General features: G+C 41.5%; 1 protein-coding gene across 2 annotated transcripts in view; it reads right to left on the bottom strand.

The window, feature by feature from the left end:
• Positions 1-21,813, bottom strand: part of GAB2 (GRB2 associated binding protein 2) — a 183,200-nt gene that overhangs the window by 54,870 nt on the left and 106,517 nt on the right. For both annotated transcript variants that reach the window (XM_025286253.3, XM_025286254.3), the window contains exon 2: positions 3,328-3,628. In XM_025286253.3, the coding sequence (XP_025142038.1) occupies positions 3,328-3,628 (301 nt within the window). The remainder of the gene's footprint in view (positions 1-3,327; positions 3,629-21,813) is intronic.

Here is a 21,813-nt window from a genome sequence, read left to right as displayed (position 1 = left end):
TACCCAAAATACACAAGGAACTCATATCATTTGACAGCAAACCTGAATAGACCTTTTTCCAAAGAAGATATCTGAATAGTCAACAGGTACAGAAATGCAAATAAAGTCAAAACCACAACGAGATACCATCTCACACCTGTTAAATGGCTAGTATCAAAAAGATTGCGGTAAGTGTGACCAGAGATATGGGGAAAAGGGAACCCTTGTGGACTGGAGGTGGGAATATAAATTGGTACAGCCACTATGCAAAACAGTATGGAGGCTTTACTCAAAAAATTAAAAGTATAACCATACAACCCAATAGTTCCGGTTCTGGATATATCACTGAAGGAACTGAAATGACTGTCTGGAAGAGTTATCTGCCCCCTCACGTTCATTTCAGCATCATTTACAGTAGGAGTGACATGAAAACAACCAAAGGTCCACTGAGGAATGAATGGATAATGAAAATGTGACCATATATGTGTGTATATATGTAACACATTATATATATATACACACAATTTTTAAAATTGGTGTATATTTGTTTTATAATGTTTTCTGCTGTACAGTGAATCAACTATCCATAATACACAAATCCACTCTCTTCTAGACTCCAAACCCATATAGGTCACTGCAGAGTCCTGAACAGAGTTCCCTGTGCTATACCGTAGGTTCTTATTATCTTTTATATACAATAGTGGGTAGGTGTCAATCTCAGTCTCCAAATTTATTACCCTCCTTTCCTCCACGGTCACCATATGCTTGTTTTCTATATCTGTGAATCAATTTCCATTTTGTAAACAGGTTCATTTGTACCATTTTACATTCCTACCAGCAACATATGAGGTGGGATGCATGAGCAAAGTATGTTTCTTCACATCCTTGCCAACACTGGTCACTGTCCATATTTTGATTACAGTCATCCTAGCAGGTGTGAAGTATTATCTCATTGTGGCTTTGTTTCACATCTCCCTAATAAGTAAGGATGTCCAACATCTTTGCATCTTCTCATGGGCTTACTGGTTATTTGTGTATCTTCCCTGGAATAATGTCTATTCAGATCCTTTACCTACTTTTAAATGAGGTTATTTTGTTGTTGTTGTTACTGAGATGTAATAGTTCTTTTTATATTCTAGATACTAGACCCTTATCAGATATGATTTGGAAATAATTCCTCCCATTCTGTAGGAGGAGTTTCTCAAAACTGTTTTGCAGCCCTAAGTCAGACCTACTGAATCAGTACCCATAAATTAAAAGAGGAAAGTTTTTAGGGTGATTCTGATGACCCACCAGGTTTATGAACAAATAATCCAGACCAGAGCTTCTCAAATTTTAATGTGCCTACAAATCACCTAGGTATCTTAATACAATTCAGAGGGAGATACAAAATTTCCTTAGGATACCACAGTAATAATGGTTGCAAACATGATCAGCTGATGAATGCTAAAATTAGTGGGCAAAAGTTTAAGCAGAAATGGGGTATTTGCAAATCATTAAAGTACTTCCTGCAAAATACTTATTAATTATGAAAGCACAGATAGCAGCTTTACAGCAGAAGAAGGTGTCAGATACCATCTTAACCAAGTGATGAAGGTAACATGATCAGTAAAAAGGCATATTGATACCATGTGTCTCCTGATACAACGTGCAGAGAAAGGCACATTACCTCTGTGGTAGTCTCCCCCAACCTCAATCTAATCATGAAAAAACATCATACAAATTCAAACTGAGGGAGATTCTACAAAATATCTAGCCAGTATGCCTTAAAAGTGTCAAGGTCAAAGAAAAACAAGAGAGGCTGAGAAACTGGCATCCCAGATTGGAGGCCCTAGAGGCAGAACCACCGAATCTAATATGCTATCCTGGACTAAATCCTGAACAGAATAAAGACGATGGTGAAAAACAAGTGAAATCCCAATACACTGCAACTAACTGCACTGTACCAATCAACATTTTGACAACTATACTCTGGTTAAGAAAGATGTTAATGATAGGGAAAGCTGGATGAAAGATACATGGGAACTTGCTGTACAATTTCTGCACCTCTTCTTTAAGTTCAACATTATTTCAGAATAAGAAACTTAAAAAAATATGCAGATTCTGATCCTGTAAGTCTGAGCAGAAGTTTTCTGTCTTCCTAACAAGTTCCCAGGAGAGGTTGATGCTGCTCATCCATAAATCCCACTCTGATAGTAACAGTCTAAATCAGTGGTTCTCAAACTTAACCATGCATCAGATCACTTGGCAGGCTGGTTAAAACACCTCCAGAGTTTCTGATTCACTGAGTCTGGGGTGGGGCTTAAGAATCTTCATTTCTAATAGGTTCCCAGATGAGGCTGATGTTGATGATGTGCTAGAAACAGTTTTTATGTTTTTAAAGGGTTCTAAAAAGTTTAGAAAGCAGGTATAGGAATCAGAGATTGTATGCAGCCTTCAATTATTTACAGAAAATGGATGCTGAGCCCCAGATCCTTGCCACTCAGTGTGAAGCCTTTAAAAGACGGATGCCTAGGTCCCACCCCTGACATTCTTAGCTAACTGATTTGATATGTATCCTTAGCATCAACATTTAAAAAATGTTCCTCTTTAATTCTGATATGTAACCAGGTTTAGGAAACTACTAACTTAGGCTTTCCATCAGCCACACACACAAAAAGAACCCTACTCCTCAATCATCCTGGAGTTGGGGATAAGCCCAAACAAATGTCAAAGAGCATTTCTGCAACTGAAGCCTCACTTAAAAATGTTGAGCTACTCTTTCTGTGAAGGCTAACAAAATCTGAACACAAGTCAGAATTTCCCCCTTCTCGTGTGTCCATTCCCAGGGAAACATAAACAACAGTGGATTGTACATCAACAGTACCCACAAAGAATCCCACACCTCCCCTTACCAGAAAAGTGGCAAGTGTAACTGTGCAGGTTGTTCTGAAACAGAGGACAGGAGTGGACAGAGGATGGATCAAAGAAGAGAGCAAGGTGCAAGCTGCCCGTGTGTGGGTGACAGGTTAACCAGGCACAGACAGCTAGAGAGCTGAGGGGGGAAAGGGCAGACCTGAGAAACGGGGTGGCACGGAGGTACCTGAAGAAATGCCATCAAGTACTTCGAGCTTCATTATAACCCCAACATACCTGCTTTCCTCGTGAGCAGACTCAGGGCTAGGAGGCCCTCCACTGTGGCCAAGCCCTTCACACTCTTACCCTCTGCCTACTTCTCCCCCACCTCAGAGGACAGCCTTTAGCTAAAGCCCGCTCTGCTGTTCAAGGAGTCTGAAGGCCGTCCCCTGGGCCCCAGGGGCCCAGCCATTGCCAGGAGGCGCCTGGTCCCTGCTGAGAAGCGTCTCGTACCTGTGCTCTCTTCTGCCTGGTTGAAGCCGCAGATCTGGCAGATGCTCTGGACCCACTTATTCATGTCCTCCTCCGTCTCGGCCACCAGGTAGAAGGTGCGCTCGCTGGTCTTGATGTCGAACACGAAACTGTCCTGCAGCTCCTTCTTGTTGAAGGTCAGGCCCGCGTCCACCTGCTCGCAGAAGTTCAGGTTGATGCTGCGCAGGGGCTTCTTGGAGTGATCGTTCTTGTAGTATTCCAGGACGTCGGGGTCACCGCTCATCCGGCCGCTCCGCAGGATAAACCAGCGCTTCTTCCAGGCCTGAACAGGAAGGAGTGAGAGGAGGGGGAAAGTCATGAGTTACTTCAAAGCTTTTCACAGGTCCTCAGATATCACCAGGCTAAGGGTGGGGACTGTTGCACCTGCCGGCCGAGCGTGGCCTCTATCTCCTTTTTGTGTTTCCCCAGAGTTTAAGACGGAGAAGGCAACAGCAACCCACTCCAGTACTCTTGCCTGGAAAATCCCATGGACGGAAGGGCCTGGAAGACTACAGTCCATGGTGTCGCTGGGAGTCGGACACGACTGAGTGACTTCACTTTCACTTTTCACTTTCATGCATTGGAGAAGGAAATGGCAACCCACTCCAGTGTTCTTGCCTGGAGAATCCCAGGGACGGGGAGCCTGGTGGGCTGCCGTCTATGGGGTCACATAGAGTTGGATACGACTGAAGCGACTTAGCAGCAGCAGCAGCAGCAGAGTTTAAGAAACAGCAGATGACTTTAGTACACACGTTAATGCAGCATTTCACTACTGAAACAGGGTCTTATCACTATGAAATGAGATATGTCATTTCAAGAAGTCAGATGAGGGCTAAAAGACTTTACACAATTATTCCATCAAGCTAGAATACAGCCTCAAACTCACAGGACTTATAGTCAGGGTGGAACTTGCAAAGCCGTAACATCTCAGTTTATGGACGGGGTCCCCCACTAAGACAGAGTGAGCGGAAGCAACAACGTCACAAACAGCAGGTAGCGGAGAAGAAAGCTTCCAAGCTTTCAGTACCTGGTGCTTTTTACCCAATCATGATGCCTTGGAAGAATCACACAGAAACCCTTCTAAAACTTCCCTGAAGCACATAACTTCAGAATTTCCCCCATGTCATTCACTGTATATAGTGGATAATACTATATCCCTAGTATTTATAATACAGCCCTGTACCTAATAAGCACTCAATATATATTACTGAATGAATAAACTCCTTATGTCATGCCATATTATAGAATTTCACTCAGTTACACATTTCCTTATGTGGTTGTCAACATTTCATGTCTTCAGTGAGACTGAGTAATCTGTGAGCAGACATCACACGAAGTGGTAAAAAGATATCACAAATAAAACAGAGCCTCGGGTGGAGTCTATGCTTCACCACGGACTAGCTGTGTGCTTTTCACATAAAGTTATTTATCTCTTTGGAGCTTGCTTTATCTAGAATGAGAACCACTGCTTTATCTATAGAATAGAACATCACCACCAACTGTCCTACCTACCTTATAGGGTTTATACTGCACACAAAGCACTGTGATGTAACCCTGAAGCGCCTCCAATGCCAAGGATCTGACTGTCATCACGGTTCTTTAGACCTCACTGGGACTTCACTCCATTAATCCTGGCACCTTGCACTCTCACCTTCTATCTCCATCCTCACTTCCTTCTACCTGCCTTGTTCCTGTGATCCATCATTATAATCATTCTCTTGCTTCTCTTCCTCTCTTTATCTGGGAAACCATAACCCCTGACTAAGTCTAATGCTTAACCTACTCTGCCTGTTCCCATTCAGCAGAACTGGAGAAAATCACACAGCCACGTTGGCTGCTCTCACTTTAAGCTCAAGTGAGCCCTCACGCTGCGGCAGTCTGACTACATTGATCTGTCCATGATTTTCCGTTGCTCTTTGGCAGTCTTCTGAACCTTGCCCTCTTCAAACCTGTAGCACCTCCACTCTTTGGTATGAGAATATAGAAGCAAGCAGAAGAGAATCTACACATGTTCCGTTACCGTATTTACCAATCTGCCTGCATTATAGCAAAGTAGTTTATTACTGTGCAGCAGGGATGGTCCACCCAGTCTAAGGCCCACTTTCTTCCACTAGAGCATCACCCCCTCTCACTACATGGGGACACCACTGTATCTTGGCACTCACTGCATCTTCCTTCCCTCCTAGGATCATTCCCACCAGGACACCAACTTGTCCCATCTTAGGGAAAAAAAAAAAAAAGTTTGACTTGATCTCACATTCACTTCCAACTATGGCCCAGTTTTCTGCTCCTCTTTACAAAAAAACCTCAGAGATTTCTACAGTGTTAATCGTTGTCTCCTCTCCTCCCATTCTTTTCTTGGAAGCAATACAAGCAGACTGCCCCCAACCCCCACCTCCTTCAATAGAGGTCTTAAAGACTTCAACACTCAAAGCAACGTTTGGATTTTACTTGATCTCTCAGCAACATGTGAGAACAGTTTACTATTCCATTCTCTTTGAAGCACTTTCCTCTTTTGGCTTCAGTGCTCACTCTCAATCTTCCTATCTCCCAGCTTCTCTTTTCCAGTTTCCAGTTCTGGTTCCTCCTCATCTCCCTGACTTCTAAAGGCTGGAATGCCCCCATGCTCAGTTCTTAGACTCTTCTCTTTCTATATCCACTTCTTAGGTTATTCAATTTAATTTCACAGCTTTAAAAGTCATCAAACTGCTGTAATTCGCAAATTTATAGCTCCAGCCCAAACCCATCTATAGAACTCTAGAGTCTCATACCAGCTCCTCACTAACAGGCATCTCAAATCTTTCTTTATTATTTTTTTAATTTAAATTTATTTTAATTAGAGGCTAATTACTTTACAATATTGTATTGGTTTTGCCATACATCAACATGAATCTGCACGGGTGTACACGTGTTTCCAATCCTGAACCCCCCTCCCACCTCCCTCCCTGTACCATCCCTCTGGGTCATCCCAGTGCAGCAGCCCCAAGCTTCCTGTATCCTGCATTGAACCTGGACTGGCAATTTGTTTCTTATATGATATTATACATGTTTCAGTGCCATTCTCCCAAATCATCCCCCGCCTCCCTCTCCCATAGAGTCCAAAAGACTGTTCTATATATCTATGTCTCTTTTGCTGTCTCGCATACAGGGTTATGGTTACCATCTTTCTAAATTCCACACATATGCATTAGTATACTGTATTGGTGTTTTTCTTTCTGGCTTACTTCACTCTGTATAATAGGCTCCAGTTTCATTCACCTCATTAGAACTGATGCAAATGTATTCTTTTTAATGGCAGAGTAATACCCCATTGTGTATTGTACTACAGCTTTCTTATCCATTCATCTGCTGATGGACATCTAGGTTGCTTCCATGTCCTGGCTATTATAAACAGTGCTGTGATGAACATTGGGGTACACATGTCTCTTTCAACTCTGGTTTCCTCAGTGTGTATGCCCAGCAGTGGGATTGCTGGATCATAAGGCAGTTCTATTTCCAGTTTTTTAAGCAATCTCCACACTATTCTCCATAGTGGCTGTACTAGTTTGCATTCCCACCAACAGTGTAAGAGGGTTCCCTTTTCTCCACACCCTCTCCAGCATTTATTGCTTGTAGACTTTCGGATAGCAGCCATTCTGACTGGTGTGAAATGGTACCTCATTGTGGTTTTGATTTGCATGTCTCTGATAATGAGTGATGTTGAACATCTTTTCATGTGTTTGTTAGCCATCTGTTCAAATCTTTCTTTAAAAATACACTTTATTTATCTGGCTGCATCGGGTCTTAGCTGGGGTATGAGGAAGCTTTGTTATGTTACATGGCATCTTTCATCAAGACACATGGACTCTCTAGTTGTGTGCGAGGGCTCAGTGGCAACACCGCTCAGGCTTGGCTGCTCCATGGCATATGGGATCGTAGCTACCAACCAGGGCTCGAACCCGTGCCCCCTGCTTTGGAAGGCAGATTCTTAACCACTGTGCCATCAGGGAAGCCCTGGCATCACAAACTTCCTTTAAACTGAGCTCTTCCTATCCTCCAAGTCTGTTCTTCCTTCAACGTTTCCCATCTCAGTTACGAGCAGCTCCAACCTTCCAGCTGCTCAGGCCAAAAATCTTGATGTCACTCATCAACTCCTAAACCCAACAGCAAATCCTGTTGGTCCAAACAGTTTCAAAATACATTTACAACCTGGTCACTTCTCCACACCTCCACTGTTACCCACTTGGTCCGTTCGGCCGCCTTCGTGCTTCTATGCTTTCATCCGGCAATCTGTTCCCGACATAGTAGCTGGCGTCAATCAGAGCACAGCACTTCTCTACACTAAGTGTCCTCTGGCTTTCCACTTCACTCAGAGCAAAAGCCGAAGTCCCCACAGTGGCCAGTGAGCCCCGGGCGACACCCCCTCGCCCACAACCCTCACCTCAGCCCTGCCCCTCTCTGCCGTGCCCATTCTGCTTGAGCCACGCTGGCCGCACACTCCTGCCTCAGGGTCTCTGCTCTGGCTGCTCCCTCTGCCTGGAATACTCCTTCCCCAGATATTCGCATTGCTTATGTACTCCATCACGTCACTATTTAAATGTCACATTACTGGACAGACGGTTTTTCTCGCCGCCCAATCGTCACACTCTCCCCGCCTTACTCTGCTATGCTGATCTCACCAGCATCCACACCACCTAAAACACCGTAGGGTTGCTGATTCTACCCAGCTCCTAGAACGGAAACTTCACGAGGGTGGTATTGGCTCTTTTTATCCCACGCTACATTCTCCGTGTTTACAGTTGAGCCTGGCACATAGGTGGTTATCAGTAAATAGGTACTGGATTAATTACTGAATCATTCTCTCCCATCCAAGTATTAAGCAGGCCCAACCCTGCTTCGCTTTTGCGATCAGACGAGATCAGGCACGTTCAGGGTGGTATGGCCGTAGACTGAATCTTCTTCTTACATGAACTCCTGACAGAATCTAGAAGGTCAGGGGATATAACTGGTGCCCAATAAGCCTTCGGTGGAAGTGAAGATAAAGGAATAGGATAGAGCCGAGGAAAATAAATGTAAGTACCTTCAACTACAGTTGCCTAAAATCTTGCTCAGGCCACTGTGTACAAAACTCTGTGTGCGCTTGTGTGTGTGCAAGCCTCAGGTGCATGTATATAATGCAAGTGTGTGGATAGCATGGTGAAGTTTTTAGAGGTACTAAAGTGTGTGCTTCAGTTGATGTGTCCTCCTTTAGGGCCTGGCTCTGTAGAAAGAACTTCTCCAAATCACTGGGGTGCAGGTGCGAACGTAAACACACACAGACACCGTCATAAGCAAGAAAAAGGTGTCTGTACAGATAACATCGGAGCCTGTCAGGTTCTGCTTGCAAGAAGTAGTGGAGGCTGATCAACGGCTGCGTACGAAATGCTGATAAATTTATGACAGAGCAGGCAAAGCCATCTAGTCTGGTCCCAGATTCACATCCCTCTTCTGCCACAACACCCTCTGCTCCAACTTTCGTGTTGTTTTTTTTTTTTTTTTTTGGAAACCACATAATTCAGAAGCAAATATAAGCAACTCCAAAGAGTCTAGCTCAAAAGACAACTTCTCCAATGCCTCAGCTGCAATGGACTTCTACTTCCCCTGAACCTTCATAACACTTTTTATGAACTTCTCATGGCATGTCACTTTTTTTTTTTTTTTACAACATATTACAGATATTTTAGTATTTGTTATTTCTTCCCAAGTAGACAATGAATAAAATCTCCTCCTACTCCTCTCTGAATCTCCGTGGTAGGTGTTTGCTAAACATCACTAACTTGAACTGCTCTTATCTCCTTGCCTCAGGTATGTTTATGTTTCCTTCCTGCCATTCATCTATCCATCCATCCACGCAACAAATATTTATTTAGTGCTTCATATGCTTCAGGGCCTTCCCAGGTGGTGCAGTGGTAAAGAATCTGCCTGTCAATGCAGGAGACACAAGAATGTGGGTTTGGTCCCTGGGTCAGAATGATCCCCTGAAGTAGGAAATGGCAACCCATTCTAGTATTCTTGCCCGAAAAATTCCATGAACAGAGGAGACTTTACAAACTTCTCAAAGGAGGACAAAGGCATACAGATTGCTGCATTTAGAGGGTATTGTGGCAGAAAGTGAAGAGGAACTAAAAAGCCTCTTGATGAATGTCAAAGAGGAGAGTGAAAAAGTTGGCTTAAAGCTCAACATTCAGAAAACTAAGATCATGGCATCCGGTCCCATCACTTCATGGGAAATAGATGGGGAAACAATGGAAACAGTGTCAGACTTTATTTTGGGGGGCTCCAAAATCACTGCAGATGGTGACTGCAGCCATGAAATTAAAAGACGCTTACTCCTTGGAAGCAAAGTTATGACCAACCTAGATAGCATATTGAAAAGCAGAGACATTGCTTTGCCAACAAAGCTCTGTCTAGTCAAGGCTATGGTTTTTCCAGTGGTCATGTATGGATGTGAGAGTTGGACTGTGACGAGAGCTGAGCACCGAAGAACTGATGCTTTTGAACTGTGGTGTTGGAGAAGACTCTTGAGAGTCCCTTGGACTGCAAGGAGATCCAACCAGTCCATCCTAAAGGAGATCGGTCCTGGGTGTTCATTGTAAGGACTGATGCTGAGGCTGAAACTCCAGTACTTTGGCCACCTCATGAGAAGAGCTGACTCATTGGAAAAGACCCTGATGCTGGGAGGGATTGGCGCAGGAGGAGAAAGGGACGACAGAGGATGAGATGGCTGGATGGCATCACCGACTAGATGCACATGAGTCTGGGTAGGTTCCAGGAGTTGGTGATGGACAGGGAGGCCTGGTGTGCTGCGATTCATGGGGTCGCAAAGACTTGGACACGACTGAGCGACTAAATTGAACTGAACTGAACTGAACCGAATGCCAAATGAAATAAAGCAGACAGGGAAGGACAAAACACCACATGGTATCACTTGCATGTGGAATCTAGAAAATAAAACAAACTAGTGAATATAACAAAAAGGAGACAGACTCACAGACACAGAGAACAAACTGGTGGTCACCAGTGGGAGAGGGAAGAGGGTAAGATCGCAGTAGGGGATTAAGAGGTACAAACTATTACGTATAAAATAAACAAGCTACAAGGATATGTTGCACAACACAATGGAGTGTAGCCAATATTTTTAGCTGTAAGTGGAACATAACCTTTAAAAATCGTGAACCATTATGCTGTACACCTGTAAATTATATAATATTGTACATTAACTAGATTTCAATTTTTAAAAAGGCATACAGATTGAAAAGGAAGAAAAAAAATTGTTCCTATTTGGATGGCATGATTGTCCACATAAAAAATCCCAAAGAATTCAGGAAAAAAAAACTAGGACAAGTAAGCAAGTCTGGCAAGGTCACAAAATACAGGCGAACCTCACTGTGTTGAACACTGCTTTATTATGGTTTGTGGGTGTTGCATGTTATATGAATCGAAGGTCTGTGGCAACCCTGTGTCAAACAAACCTGTTGGTACCACTTTTCAAACAGCATCTCCTCAATTTGTGCGTCTGGCTCACATTTTGGTGATTCTTGCAATATTTCAAACTTTTTCCTCATTACATTTGTCATAGTGATCTGTGATCAGTGATCTGACGAAGCTCAGGTGACAGCATTTTTTAGCCATATTTTTAAAAATAACTTTTATATGCACCAGGAAACCAAAAACTTCAGATGACTGCAACATTTGCTTTATTGTGGTGGTCTGGAATCTAATTTGTAATATCTTCAAGGTATGCATGATAAGATGAACATACAAAAATTGATTTGCAAAAAAAAAAAAAATTGATTTGCTCCTATAGTCTATCAAATAAACACACGGGCGTAGAAAATGAAAATACAATGCCATTCATTTATATAATCATTTAAAAAACACGAAAGAGGCATGAATCTAACAAAACATGTTCAATACATGTATGCTGAAAACTATACAATGTTGATAAAAGAAAGTTTAAAAAACCTACATGGAGAGGTACACCACGTTCATGGGTTGAAAGACACGACACAGTACGGCTCCCCAAACTGATGTCCAGATTTAACACAACTTTAATCAAAATCCCAGCATGAGTTTTTATGGATGTAGGCAGAAGTATTCTAAAATGTACAGGGAAAGGCAGAGAAAGTACAATAGTTCAAGCAACTTTGAAATAGTAGATAAAAGGGGAGAAACAAGTCCACTAGATTTCAATAATTACAGTATAGCTACAGAAATCAAGACCACGTCATACTGGCACGTGTGCACACGCACACACACACACACACACACACAACAACGGAATAGAACAGAAAACCCAGAGAGAGTGAAAGCTGCTCAGTTGTGTCCGACTCTTTGCGACCCCATGGACTATACGGTTCATGGAATTCTCCAGGCCAGAATACTGGAGTGGGTGGCCTTTTCCTTCGCCAGGGGATCTTCCCAACCCAGGGATCGAACCCAGGTCTCCCTCATTGCAGGCGGAGTCTTTACCAGCTGAGCCCCCAGGGAAGCCCACACAAATATGTTCAACTGATTTCTGACAAAGGTGAAAAAGCAATTCAGTGGAGGATAGCCTTTTCAATAAATGATGCTGAAGCAACGGGGAAAAAAAGTGAATCTCAATCTAAGTCTCACACCTTATACAAACATGAACTCAAAATGAATCATGAACTCAAATATAAAGTTATAAAACATTTAGAAAAAAAATTGGAGGAAATCATTGGATCTAGTGCTAAGCAAAGAGTTCTTAGACCAGACACCAAAAGCACAGTCCATAAAAGGAGAAGTTTATAAATTAAGATTTCACTGAAATTCAAAACTTTTGCTCTGCAAAAGAAGAGGCTAAAAAAATAAGCTATAGAGTGGGAGAAAATATTTGCCAACCACATATTTGACAAAGGCGAGTATGGAGAATACATAAAGAATTCTCAACACCCAACAGTTTAAAAAGGGAAATAGTCCAAGCAGGACATAGGCTGGAGAAGGCAATGGCATCCCACTCCAGTACTCTTGCCTGGAAAATCCCATGGATGGAGGAGCCTGGAAGGCTGCGGTCCATGGGGTCACTGGGCGTCGGACACGACTGAGCGACTTCCCTTTCACTTTTCACTTTCATGCATTGGAGAAGGAAATGGCAACCCACTCCAGTGTTCTTGCCTGGAGAATCCCAGGGACGGGGGAGCCTGGTAGGCTGCCATCTATGGGGTTGCACAGAGTCGGACACGACTGAAGCGACTTAGCAGCAGCAGCAGCAGCAGGACATAGGCAGAACATGAAACATGAAGAGACATTTCACTGAAGAGCATATACAGATGGCAATTAGGCACATGGAAAGTTCAGCATCATTAGCAATTCAGGAAACACAAAACCACAAAAAGATATTATCACAAATGTAACAATGGTTAAAATTTTAAAAACTTGTAACAACACAAATGCTGGCAATAAGGCAGAGAAAATGTGTCACTCAAACATTGCTGGTAGAATCTAAAAGGATATAGCCACTCTGGAAAACAAGTTTGGCATTTAAAAAAAAAACACAACATTTTTTTTTAAATTGGAGTATAGTTGCTTTGCAATGTTGTGCTAGTTTCAGGTATACAGCAAAGTGAACCAATCATATATATATAGATATACCCACTTTTTTTTTTTAAATGTTCTTTTCCCACATAGGTCATTACAGAGTATTGAGTAGTAGTTCCCTGTGCTATAGAGCAGGTGCTTATTAGTTATCTGTTTTATATATAGTGGTGTGTATATGTTAATCCAATCTCTCTGTTTATCGTCTTCTCCATTCCCTGGTAACCATAAGTTTGCTTTCTACATCAGTGCCTCAATTTCTATTCTGTAAATAAGTTCATTTCCACCCTTTTTTAGATTCCACATATAAGCGATATCATGAGATATTTGTCTTTCTGTGTCTTACTTTGCTCAGTGTGACAATCTCTAGGTCCATTCATGTTGCTGCAAATGGCATTACTTTTTTATGGCTTAGTAATATTCCATTGTCTATATTAACAGGTGTCACATCTTTATTCATTCATCAGCTGATGGCCATGAAGGTTGTTTCCATGTCCTGGCCATTATAAACAGCGCTAAAATGAACACTGACGTGCATGTATCTTTCTGAAACATGGTTTTCTCTGGCTATATGCCCAGTAGTCAGACTGCTGGGTCATACGGCAGTTTTATTTTTAGTTTTTTAAGGAACTGTAATACTGTTTTCCATAGTGGTTGTATCAACTTACACTCCCACCAATAGTGTAGGAGGGTTCCCTTTTCTCCACACCTTCTCCAGCATTTACTATTTGTATATATATATTTTTTGATGATGGCCATTCTTATTGGTGTGAGGTGATACCTCATTGTATTAATAGCTTTGATTTGCATTTTTCTAATAATTAGTGATGTTGAACATCTTTTCATGTGCTTTTTGGTCATCTGTATGTCTTCTGTGGAGAGATGTTGGCAATTTCTTAAAAAAAAAAACATGCAACTGCTATATGACCCAGCAATTGTATTCCTGGGCATTTATCCCAGAGAAATGAAGATTCATATTTATATAAAAACTTTCACATGAATGCTCATGTAAGTTTTATTATAATAACTCAAAACTGGAACAATCTAGACTTCTTTCAGTGGGTAAGTGGTAAGTGGTAAATAAACTGTCATACTTCCTTGCCATAGAATACTACTCAGCAGTAAAAAAGGACAAAGCATTGACACATGCAAAATCCTGAATGAACTTCCACAGAATTATGCTGAATTTTGTTAGAACCAATCCCAGAAGGTTACATAATGTGTCATTCCACTTATAGAGCATTCTTGAAATGAGAGAATTTAGGAATGGACAGCAGATTAGTGGGGCTTCCCTGGTAGCTCAGTTGGTAAAGAATCCACCTACAATGTAGGAGACCCTGGTTTGATTTCTGAGTTGGGAAGATCCTCTGGAGAAGGGATAGGTTACCCACTCCAGTATTCTTGGGCTTCCCTGGCGGCTCAGATGGTAAAGAATCTGCCTGCATTGCAGAAGACCTGGGTTCGATCCCTGGATTGGGAAGATCCCCTGGAGGAGGGCATGGCAACCCACTCTAGTATTCTTGCCTGGAGTCCCCATGGACACAGGGGCCTGGCAGGCTACAGTCCATGGGGTCGCAAAGAGTTGGACATGACTGAGCGACTAAGCACAGCACAGCAGAATAGTGACTGTCAGTGGTTAAGGAGAGGGTTGGAATGGGATAGAAGTGGGTGAGGCTACCATCACGTATAAATAGCTGGTGGGAACCGCTGTACAGCACAGGGAGCTCAGCTCAGCGCTCTGTGATGACTTAGGTGGGTGGGGTGGGGGTGGGTAAGAGCAAGGTTCCAGAGGGAGGGGATCTATGTATACATATAGCTGATTCGCTTTGTTGTACAGCAGAAACTAGCAAAATATTGTAAAGCAATTATACTCCAATATTTTTTTTAAGGAAAAAAGAATTGGCTGTGGTATCCTTGGTGGTTCAGAGGTAAAGAATCTGCCTGCAATGCAGGAAGCGCAGAAGCCGTGGGTTTAATCCCTGGGTTGGGAAGATCCCCTGGAGGAGGAAATGGCAACCCACTCCAGTATTCTTGCCTGGAGAATCCCATGGACAGAGGAGCCTGGTGGGCTATAGTCTACAGGGCTGCAAAGAGTTGGACACGACTGAAGCAAGTTAACACGTGGCTATAAGAGGGCAGTATGAAAGATTCTTCTGGTGATGGAAATGTTCTGGATCTTGACTGTAACAATACCAACATCTTTGTTGTCATACTGTAGCACAGTTTTGGAAAATGTTACCAGTGGGTAGAAAGTGGTACAGGTTACTTGGGCTATTATTTTTACAACTATGCGTGAATCTAAAATTACCTCATAATTGAGACTTTAATTTAAAAAACATCCACAAGAGAATTTGAATGTTCATAGAAGAGAAGTAAAGATCGTGGAGAGAAAGGTTGTTCATACTTGGTGAATGATTATAACCAGACCTAGTTGTCCTCAACCTTTCCCACTCAAGGACAGAGAGGGCTCTTCAGGAATCACATGAAAATATGACTTATAGCATTCAGGGTCCTGAGCAGGAGAACACAAAATGGAGTGAACTAACAGTTATCAGCATTTCTAAACTTACTGAACTATCTGCCAGATCTAGAAAATCCTTGCTGCAATGGCATACATGATTCTCTGCCTTGGGGAAACATATTAAATAAGGTACCAGCCAGCTTCTCCCATTTTTCTGTGTAGTAGCCAGGTTCCAAGACAGCCCCGAATGAATCTCATTTCCAAGTGCAGCCTTATGTAGTCCTCTTTCCTACTGAATGCAGATGAATAATAGGATACTGCTTAAATGAAAGTGTGTGACTTCCAAGGGTAAGGCATGAAAGACACTGTAGCTTCTGTCTTGCTCTCCTTTGGATCAGCTGCCATGTTGTAAGGACACTCAAGCAGTACAAAGGAGGAATGCACATGGTGAGGAACTAAGGTCTCCTGCCAGCTATGAAACAGAGCTGTTCTTAGAATCATATCTGTCAGTCCTAGTTAAGATCACGGCAACTACAGGTACTTTTTGCCTGCAATTTCATGAGAGACCCTGAGCCAAGTCCACCAAACTGAACTGCTCCTAAATTGCCAATTCACAGAATTCACATTAAATAATAAATATTTATTTCTCCTTTAAGCCAGTAAGCTTTAAGGTAATTTGTTATCCTGCAATAAATCACACATTTTACTTTGGGCTTCCCAGGTGGCTCAGTGGCAAAGAATCTGCCTACCAATGCAGGAGTAGCAAGAGATGCGGGATTGATCCCTATGTTGGGAAGATCCCCTGGAGGAGGAAATGGCAACCCATTCCAGTATTCTTGCCTGGAAAATTCCATGGACAGAGGAGCCTGGCAGGCACAGGTCATGGAGTCGCAAAGAGTTGGACATGACTGAGCATGTGTCATGAGCACAAGCACATTTTAATTTTCATTGCTAGGGCCATTTGGGAGAAGGCAATGGCACTCCACTCCAGTACTCTTGCCTGGAGAATCCCATGGACGGAGGAGCCTGGTAGGCTGCAGTCCATGGGGTTGTGAAGAGTCGGACACGACTGAGAGACTTCCTTTCACTTTTCACTTTCATGCATTGGAGAAGGAAATGGCAACCCACTCCAGTGTTCTTGCCTGGAGAATCCCAGGGACGGGGGAGCCTGGTGGGCTCCCGTCTATGGGGTCGCATAGAGTCGGACACGACTGAAGCGACTTAGTAGTAGTAGGGCCATTTGGGTATAACCTGAAACTCCAGTACTTTGGCCACCTCATGCGAAGAGTTGACTCACTGGAAAAGACTCTGATGCTGGGAGGGATTGGGGGCAGGAGGAGAAGGGGATGACAGAGGATGAGATGGCTGGATGGCATCACTGACTCGATGGATGTGAGTCTGAGTGAACTCCGGGAGTTGGTGATGGACAGGGAGGCCTGGCGTGCTGCAATTCATGGGGTCACAAAGAGTTGGACACGACTGAGCGATTGAACTGAACTGAACTGAAAGGTATCCACTAGGAGGAAAGCCCTGTCTATTTAGAAGACTAAAAGCAGAGCCTAAAAGATGGATTAATAGGCTAAAGGAAGAGAAGAATCTAGAAGGAGACCCATACATACATCACCTCTAGATTTAAGAAAAAGATGATACTGCAGTGCTGTGGAAAAAAACAAAACAAATCCAAACCTGTTTTTTCAATAAGTGGAACTAGGTCAATTTGATAACGGTGGGAAAAGATTCTTTATCCTTACGTCATGCCATACATGAAAATTAATCTCAGATCACTGAAAACCCAAATGTGAAAGATGAAATAATAAAGTATTTAGAAGAAAACAAAGGAAAATATGTTCATGACTTTGGGGTAGGTAATGATTTCTTGAATACTCAAAATGTACTAAGACAAGAGAAAAAGCGAGCAATTATACAACATTAATTTCTGATCATCAAAAGGTACTGCCAAGAGAGTGGGAGGATATATTTGTAATACATATGTCTCATATTCAGAACACATCTAAAAAAGTGTATGTATGAATACATAAGGAATAAGACCACTCAACAGAAAAATGAGCAGACACTATACAAGTTTGAACAGACACTATACAAAAGAAGATATTCAAGTAGCAATAGACATAAAAGGATCTCAACTTCTTTACTCATTGGAAACTGTAAATCAATAACACTAACGAAATCACCAGAATGTTTATTTTTAAATTTTTAGAAAAATTTATTTATTTTAATTGGAGGCTAATTACTTTACAATATTGTATTGGTTCTGCCACACATCAACATGAATCCACCACAGGCGTACATGTGTTCCCCATCCTGAACCCCCCTCCTACCTCTCTCCCTGTACCATCCCTCCGGGTCATCCCAGTGCACCAGCCCCAAGCATCCTGTATCAAACCTGGACTGGTGATTCGTTTCTTATATGATATTATACATGCTTCAATGCCATTCCCCCAAATCATCCCACCCTCTCCCTCTCCCACAGAGTCCAAAAGACTGTTCTATACATCTAGGTCTCTGTTGCATACAAGGTTATCGTTACCATCTTTCTAAATTCCATATATATGTGTTAGTATACTGTATTGGTGTTTTTCTTTCTGGCTTACTTCACTCTGTATAATAGGCTCCAGTTTCATCCACCTCATTAGAACTGATGCAAATGTATTTTTTTAAATGGCTGAGTAATACTCCATTATGTATACGTACCACAGCTTTCTTATCCATTCATCTGCTGATGGACATCTAGGTTGCTTCCATGTCCTGGCTATTATAAACAGTGCTGTGATGAACACTGGGGTACACGTATCTCTTTCAATTCTGGTTTCCTCAGTGTGTATGCCCAGCAGTGGGATTGCTGGGTCATAAGGCAGTTTTGTTTCCAGTTTTTTTAAGGAATCTCCACACTGTTCTCCATAGTGGCTGTACTAGTTTGCATTCTCACCAACAGTGTAAGAGGGTTCCCTTTTCTCCACATCCTCTCCAGCTTGTAGACTTTTGGATAGCAGCCATTCTGACTGGCATGAAATGGTACCTCATTGTGGTTTTGATTTGCATTTCTCTGATAATGAGTGATGTTGAGCATCTTTTCATGTGTTTCTATCTGTATGTCTTCTTTGGAGAAATGTCTGTTTAGTTCTTTGGCCCATCCACCACATTAACAAATTGAAAAATAAAAGCCATATGATTATCTCAATAGATGCATAGAAAGCCTTTGACAAAATTCAACATCCATTTATGATAAAAAAAATCTCCAGAAAGTAGGAATAGAAGGAACATACCTCAACATATTAAAAACTATATATGACAAACCCACAGCAAACATTATCCTCAATGGTGAAAAATTGAAAGCATTTCCCCTAAAGTCAGGAACAAGACAAGGGTGCCCACTTTCACCACTATTATTCAACATAGTTTTGGACCTTTTGGCCACAGCAATCAGAGCAGAAAAAGAAATAAAATGAATCCAAACTGGAAAAGAAGAAGTAAAACTCTCACTGTTTGCAGATGACAGGATCCTCTACATAGAAAACCCTAAAGACTCTGCCAGAAAATTACTAGAGCTAATCAATGAATATAGTAAAGTTGTAGGATATAAAATTAACACACAGAAACCCCTTGCATTCTTATACACTAATAATGAGAAAATAGAAAGAGAAATTAAGGAAACAATTCCATTGACCATTGCAACAAAAAGAATAAAATACTTAGGAATATATCTACCTAAAGAAACTAAAGACCTATATATAGAAAACTATAAAACACTGGTGAAAGAAATCAAAGAGGACACTAATAGATGGAGAAATATACCATGTTCATGGATCAGAAGAATCAATATAGTGAAAATGAGTATACTACCCAAAGCAATCTATAGATTCAATGCAATCCCTATCAAGCTACCAACAGTATTTTTCACAGAACTAGAACAAATAATTTCACATTTGTATGGAAACACAAAAAACCTCGAATAGCCAAAGCAATATTGAGAAAGAAGAATGGAACTGGAGGAATCAACCTGCCTGACTTCAGGCCCTACTACAAAGCCATAGTCATCAAGACAGTATGGTACTGGCACAAAGACAGAAATATAGATCAATGGAACAAATAGAAAGCCCAGAGATAAATCCACGCACCTATGGACACCTTATCTTTGACAAAGGAGGCAAGAATATACAATGGAGAAAAGACAATCTCTTTAACAAGTGGTGCTGGGAAAACTGGTCAACCACTTGTAAAAGAATGAAACTAGAACATTTTCTAACACCATCAAATCAGATCAGATCAGTAGCTCAGTTGTGTCCGACTCTTTGCGACCCCATGAATCGCAGCACACCAGGCCTCCCTGTCTATCACCAACTCCCGGAGTTCACTGAGGCTCATGTCCATCAAGTCAGTGATGCCATCCAGCCATCTCATCCTCTGTCGTCTCCTTCTCCTCCTGCCCCCAATCCCTCCCAAATGGATTAAAGATCTAAACGTAAGACCAGAAACTATAAAACTCTTAGAGGAGAACATAGGCAAAACACTCTCCAACACAAATCACAGCAGGATCCTCTATGACCCACCTCCCAGAATACTGGAAATAAAAGCAAAAATAAACAAATGGGACCTAATTAAACTTAAAAGCTTCTGCACAACAAAGGAAACTATAAGCAAGGTGAAAAGACAGCCTTCAGAATGGGAGAAAATAATAGCAAATGAAGCAACTGACAAAGAACTAATCTCAAAAATATACAAGCAACTCCTGCAGCTCAATTCCAGAAAAATAAACGACCCAATCAAAAAATGCACCAGAATGTTTATAATGAAAAAGACTGATAGTAGAAGTATGGTGAAGACTGTGGAGAAACTCTCACGCCCTGTTAGCAGGAATGTGAGTTGGTATAACCACTTTGGAAAACTATGGCAGTGTTTACTCTAGCGAAACACACACCCCAGGGCCTTGGATCTACTCCCAGATGCCTACCTCAAATAACTGTGTACATATATTCATTCAGACATACAAAAGTATGTTCACTGCAACATCATTCATAATAGCCCAGATCATGCCTGCCTTTCTGCATTCCTTATTTCAAGTGCTTGCTATCTATAGTCTGAACTATTTTCATAGCTTCCTAACCAGTTATTCTAATTTAATGCTTATAAATGACTCCAGTTTAATCTTCCAATCAGAGAAAAACTCCAATCGCATCATTTCCACTCCCCTATCCAAAAATCTAATGACTCCCTATCACTTGCATAACAATGGCTAAGTCCTATGGCTTAGTTCTTTTTTTTTTTAAAGCTAAAATTTGAAAAAGATTTTCAGTGTGGTAAAACATAACATAAATTTTACCATTTAAATGTATAGTTCTGTGGCATTAAGTATATATACACTGTTATAGTGTCATTGATATTATCCATCTCCAGAACTTTTTCATCTTCACAACTGAAATTCTCTATCCACGAAACATTAACTTCCCATTCCTCCCCACACCCAATCCCTGAAAACCACTATTAGACGTTCTATATCTTTGAATCTAACTACTCATACATTTGGAATGACATAATATTTGTCCTTTTGTGATTGGCTTCTTTCAACTTAGCCAATTTGACTTATTTCACTTTATGGCTAATTCCTGGCATAACCCTGTCAGGTAGAAGAAACACTATTAATTCAGATCAACAAAAACTCAACCAAGGGGCACCAAGTGCAGAGAAATAAGGAGAGCAATGAGAATGAGACACTGAGGTAAGTAGAGAATAAGATAGATGATTCAGACTGTGATAAGCAAAGCAAAGCTTGCAATTAGGGATAAAGACTCAGATTAGGGTAAAAGACTCAAATTTGGATAAAAGACTCAAATTAGGGTAAAAGACTCTTGCTCTACAATGTTGGACAAACTTAACATCTCCTAAGCCTTAATAACCAAATATATAAAAGGGGAAATAACAAAACTAATAATATTGACTTGAGAATTAAATATGGTTATTAAGTGTGAAGGCAGCTAGGACCAAACTGCATGATACACGCGAAGAACATAGTTATTGAATTGAAAGCAGCCCAAGGACATTCTGAGATCATGTAACTGGCAAAAGACTTAACACTATGAATGATTCCCAGGTTTCCTACTTATTTTTTCACCAGTAAAAGGCGTTATTTTGTCCTTTGTCTGGCCCCATACCACACAACAGCAACTCCTCTGAATTTTAGTTAGAAGTATCAGGATTCTTCCAGTCTGTTGGATTCAAAATCATCTACTTCCAATTCAACTCTTCTTGCTACTTAACTGTTCCTGACAAGTCAATAGTTACATTCACTAAAACAAGCACAAATTCTCCTAAATGCTTTGAGGGATAAAGAAAGGAGGCAAGACCCAAACATTCCTTTCAAGTAACTTTCAATGTTTACAACAATGCAGGGAGGTAAGACATGATCACATATCCCT

This window comes from Bubalus bubalis, chromosome 5 (genome assembly GCF_019923935.1).
Source record: "Bubalus bubalis isolate 160015118507 breed Murrah chromosome 5, NDDB_SH_1, whole genome shotgun sequence".
Classification (NCBI taxonomy): Eukaryota; Metazoa; Chordata; class Mammalia; order Artiodactyla; family Bovidae; genus Bubalus; species Bubalus bubalis.
Note: the sequence above shows the minus strand (reverse complement) of the source record. Positions and strands in the feature narration are given on the sequence as shown.